At 31.8% G+C, this 5,373-nt stretch overlaps 1 protein-coding gene and 1 long non-coding RNA gene across 2 annotated transcripts; both read left to right on the forward strand.

The window, feature by feature from the left end:
• Positions 1-930: 930 nt before the first annotated feature.
• On the forward strand, positions 931-2,057 carry LOC131855965 (uncharacterized). The gene is made up of 3 exons (XR_009372113.1): positions 931-1,036; positions 1,201-1,589; positions 1,857-2,057. It is a non-coding gene; the product is annotated as an uncharacterized LOC131855965 (long non-coding RNA).
• A 36-nt stretch (positions 2,058-2,093) lies between these two features.
• Positions 2,094-4,537, forward strand: LOC131875401 (LRR receptor-like serine/threonine-protein kinase FLS2). The gene has a single exon (XM_059219565.1). It carries the CDS (start codon positions 2,123-2,125, stop codon positions 4,370-4,372), a length of 2,250 nt encoding a protein of 749 aa, XP_059075548.1. The 5' UTR covers positions 2,094-2,122; the 3' UTR covers positions 4,373-4,537.
• Positions 4,538-5,373: the final 836 nt, after the last annotated feature.

Consider the following 5,373-nt stretch of genomic DNA (forward strand, 5'->3'; position numbering starts at 1 on the left):
GAGGATTTTAAATAATTTGAAAAGAAAATTTAAACAAACTAAATATTTTAATGTACCTAAAAAGTTGCCTAATTCATGAAGAAAGTGGATTCGCAAAATCCGGTAATAAGATGCAAATTATTTGAGCCAATAAGGTTTAAGAAAAACAATTTTTATAATTTGAAAACTTAAATATCATGCATCTTAACTATTTAAAAAAAATTTTAAAAAACATGAAAGAAAAAATTCATAGATATAATTGGTGGAAGAGCAATTGAATAATAACAAGTTAATGAAAATTGTGTGCAATTGCAATAGTACTAATAACATTAGAACATCAAGTTAATTACTACTTTTCTAACTATATATTTTTTTAATAATCTGAATAAATTAAAAAATTTAATTCTTATTCATCACAATATTCTTATTCTCATTTATGTAATTTCATCATAGTATTATTTTAAATAAAAGATATAATTTTCTCTATAACCTAAATAAATTAATGATTTGATCTTTATTTATTTTCAGTCATATATTTATATGATAAAATTATTTATTTAAGTATAGATTTCAATATTTCAAAAAAAATGAACAATTAAGATTTAGCAGCAGCTAAATGAAAAAATACACACAACTGAATCCAGACCTTGTGTTACTGAGCCACTATATAGTACTCTTCTAAATTAACTTCAACTCCATTTCCAATAATAAGATGTATAATTTTCTATAATGAATAATATTGAAAATAAATTAATATAAAAAAAATAAATGGTTCCATCCTGCCTTTGTCGCCTCATAAAATCACGAGCAAACTTTTGTTGACTTGCTTTTGTTTCGTGTGGGAAACGGAACATTGATTGACTTGCTTTGCTTTGTAATTTTGTTCTCCGTCAAGTCAATAAATACATCATTATAACGTATTTCTCACTTCAAATCCCTTTCTAAATTCAACAGTTTTTCCCCATCTTTGTTGACTAGCGTATTATAAATACTCTCATAATACCCCTCTTCTTATCATGCACACCGATCTATGCTCTTCTGCTCTGCTCTGCTCTGGGTATCCTTTCTACTCCATTCTTCATTTCTTTCTTTATTTACTTACACTTTCTTTCTTTCTTTTCCCCCATTCTTCATTTCTTTCTTTATTTACTTACACTTTCTTTCTTTCCTTCTTTATTACTTACAGTCAGTCTGATTCTTTTGAATCAAACATTGTTGCAGGTGAGAAATGGAGAAATTGTGTGTTATTCTATGCTTCTTTATTGTCATTACATGCTCTTCTCTTTGTGCAACCTGCTATCCTTCATGCTTCCCACATGAGAGAGATGTCCTTCTGGCTTTCAAGAATGAGTATGATGATTACATGGATTCAGATAGAGCCAAGCAATATAAGGAGTCATGGAGAGGGTTTAATTGCTGCGACTGGTATGGTGTTCAATGCACCCAACATTCCTCCCACGTCATCGGACTCACCTTCTCCACTAAGCATACGTATTGGATTTCACACAATCCTTATGTTTACAAAACACTCATTCCAGTTTTGTTTCAATTGCGGCACATAGAGCATTTGGACTTGAGCTGGAATTCTTTCAGTGGCCCTTTACCCAAAGGTACTTATTTTAGACTTGAGCATTTTGGACTTGAGCATGAATTCTTTCAGTGGCCCTCTACCCAAAGGTACTTATTTTAAAGTTTATATTTATATAAATAATAATATATTTGGTGATCAATTTTTATTTAAATATTATTTTGAACGGTTAAATAATTACTAATCATTTTACATTTTATTTACAAGTAAAAAATAATAAACTGTTATTTTATTTTTGGTTACAATTTGTTTTTTTATTATTGATATTGAATTGTTTAACTTTTTTCAGAACTTTTTGGCCTCCAGAAATTGAGATATCTAGATCTCAGGTACAACCATTTTGAAGGGGAAATTCCCATGGATATTGGCTCCCTGCACACCTTGACACACCTTGACTTGAAGTATAGTGGATTCCAAGGAAGAGTTCCATGGCAGCTTGGGAATCTCTCTCACTTGCAAGTTTTACATCTTTCAGCAAATGTGTTATACAGCTCTACAGAAAATGGGTTATACAGCTCTACAGAAAATGGGTTATACAGCTCTAGTTTAAGGTGGATGGAGAAGTTGCAGGAGTTAAAATATTTGTATCTTAGACACGTGTTGTTGAATATGACAAGTCAAGAATTGGATGCAGTCCTTTCTCATTTGCATCTCCTCCAACACCTTGACCTTTCATACTGCTCTCTAACCATAATCCCCAATGCTATCCAAAACCTCACCTCCCTCTCCTATATTTTTTTAGATGGCAATGAGTTTAGTTCCATAGTGCCTTTATGCTTGGGGAATATGCCTCATTTGCAAGAGCTTGGATTGTCTTACAATACAAAATTAAGTGGAGATATAGGTCAAATATTCTGTGGCAAATGGCCAAAATTGACCATGCTTTTTCTATCAAATATGAATATAACATCATGGAGCATACCATTGTCTATTGGTCAACTTTCATTTTTGACTTATCTTGATCTCTCCTACAATAAACTGAGTGGCAGTATACCTTTGTCTATCGGTCAACTTTCATCACTAGTTGAGCTTGATCTCTCCCATAATGAACTAAGTGGCAATATACCTTTGTTTATTGGTCAACTTTCATCTTTGGAATATCTTGATCTCTCTTCCAACAACCCACAAGGCCACTTTTCTCTTGATGCTTTCAAAAGTCCTAGTAAACTTAATGACCTTGTCTTGTCTCATAATAAACTAAGTGTCCAAATTGATCCAAAATGGATACCTCCATTTTCCTTATCTAGTTTGGGTTTGGCTTCTTGTAATATTGTAGGCATCCTACCTCCATTCTTATCAACACAATATGAATTACAAGATTTGGATCTCTCACAAAATAATCTCTATGGAAACATTCCATCTTGGCTAGGAGGTTTACCCTATCTACAGTACTTGAATCTATCCTACAATAACTTGCAAGGTCGAATTCCATTCACCTTGAACATGAGCTCATTTTATAATGTAGATTTACATAATAATATGTTGAGTGGTTTGCTTCCAATTCCTTCAATAGTTTCCCCAAATTTGCAGCTATTGGATTTGTCACAAAATGGATTCACAGGTGTTATCCCAATACCAATTGGTACACTTCTACTTGGCATTCAATTCTTGTCACTTTCAGCAAATTATCTAAGTGGTGGAATTCCTTCTTCCATTGGTCTTCTGCAAGGATTATATGTTTTGGATCTCTCAAAGAATAAATTATGTGGTAAAATACCATCAAGCCTAACTAATTGCTCCTCTTTGACAAGATTGAACTTGGGAAAGAATTATTTGATAGGACACATTCCAACTCAAATTGGAATGATAAGTTCTCTCCAGACTCTTCAACTAAATGGCAACATGTTGAAGGGAAACTTTCCATCAAGTCTTCAAAACTGTTCTGGCTTGCAAATTTTAGATGCAGGTGAAAATTTATTGGTGGGCAATATACCACTTTGGCTAGCACAATTCTCTAACTTGATGATACTTGTTTTGAGGTCAAATGATCTTCATGGGAACATTCCAAATCAATTAAGCAATCTTTCCAACCTCCATGTGTTGGATATTTCAGGTAATAATTTGACTGGAGCCATCCCACCAAAGTTGGGAAAGTTGAAAGCTATAATGGATGCAGAAGTAAAAATCTCAAATAGTAGTCATCATAATTCAGGTTACTACTACAAAGAAGGGGTCCAAGTGAGAAACAAAGGATTGGATCAAGTGTATGTCAATTCCATTTTGTTACTTATTACTTGCATTGATCTATCTAGGAATCAGCTATCAAATGGCATTCCTTCAACAATTGGAAGTCTTAAAGGTCTACACACATTGAACTTGTCAGGAAATAGCCTCACTGGAAAAATTCCAATTACTTTTGGAATGTTAGAGCAATTAGAGTCATTGGACCTTTCAAATAATGAATTAAAAGGTGAGATTCCAAGTCAGCTATTAAACCTCTCATTTATGAGTTCTTTCATTGTATCTAATAACACACTTTGTGGAAGAATCCCAACAGGGGGTCAATTTGCAACATTTATTGATCCTGCATATTTCTCTGGGAACCCTAGCCTTTGTGGATTTCCACTTGATAATGAAACTTGTAAATGTGGAACAACTAATCATATCAAACCTACTCAAGAAGATGTGGATGAGAGAGGAGAAATCCCATGGCATTGGTATGTTGAGTGGATGACAAGCTTTGCTGCTGGATTTTGGGGAGTATTTGGAATCTTGATTTTCAAAAAGTGTTGGAGAAGAAGATTCATTCAAGTCTTAGATGAAGTTGCAATTATTTTTTTAGATAGAATAAGAGATATTAGGTAGGTCAATATAGTTTGACAAATGTAATTTTGATGTGGAAAGATGTATTTCTCAGTTGACACATGTACCAAGGAAGATACTAGTTAATAAAATATTTGTAATTAACTAATCAGCACAAAAATCCACCAATAGAAAAATTCAAGTATTTTCTATTATATACAAAATTCATATATGATGGAAACATGTTGACATTTTTTTCCATGTTTAGTAATATGGGGAAACAAGTGCAAAATGGAAATGAAAACAATCTTGTGTTTGAGGAGAAACACTAATTTTTTGTGTTGTTGATTGATGTAGATTTCATTCAATTTATCTTTTTAAAGTTGTGATTTTAATGTGTGAAAAAATAACTATTTATTATATTCTTTATTTTTTCTTGCCCCAAGAAAGTTTGTTAGGATCTATTAAATGCAATTCTTTGTGATAACCAACTAGTAAATATCTAGAAATAAACAATGACTAAATCTGCTAAAATTTGTAATCATCTATTTCTCATATAATTATATGATAATTAATGTATTAGTTTTTATTGTAATGGGATGTTACAAATGAATCTGTGAGTTGATAAATTTTTTAAATTATTCAATACCTTTTTAGTATTAAATTGGATTGCCCACCATTATATGTTGATTAGGTCGACTACTATATTATATGATATCTTGTTAATATTAGATTTAAATATCAATTAGGGTATGCAAAAGATGCACTACTCCCTACTTCTTTGATACATTAATTTCATTTTCCGATGTTCGTGATTTGCAAGTGATATTGAGTAAGATTAAGAACACGTGGTTTTGAACACATTGAAGAAATAAGAACATGTATATTTGATGTCATCTAAAATAATTTTGGGTTAAATTTGTTTCCTATTATACTTACATTGGTGTGCCTTTAATGAGACTTCCCTTCAATATTGTAGAATAAAGTTGCAAGCCTCCTAAATGGGAGATCTTAAGTTCAAATCTCAAAAAGAATTGTTCAATATAAATAAAAAACAAACATTA

The sequence above is a fragment of the Cryptomeria japonica genome, chromosome 4 (assembly GCF_030272615.1).
Source record: "Cryptomeria japonica chromosome 4, Sugi_1.0, whole genome shotgun sequence".
NCBI classification, from domain to species: Eukaryota; Viridiplantae; Streptophyta; class Pinopsida; order Cupressales; family Cupressaceae; genus Cryptomeria; species Cryptomeria japonica.

Bases quoted from the DNA above. Each gene is read 5' to 3' on its own strand.
- LOC131875401 (XM_059219565.1), top strand. From the start codon at position 2,123: ATGGAGAAGTTGCAGGAGTTAAAATATTTGTATCTTAGACACGTGTTG.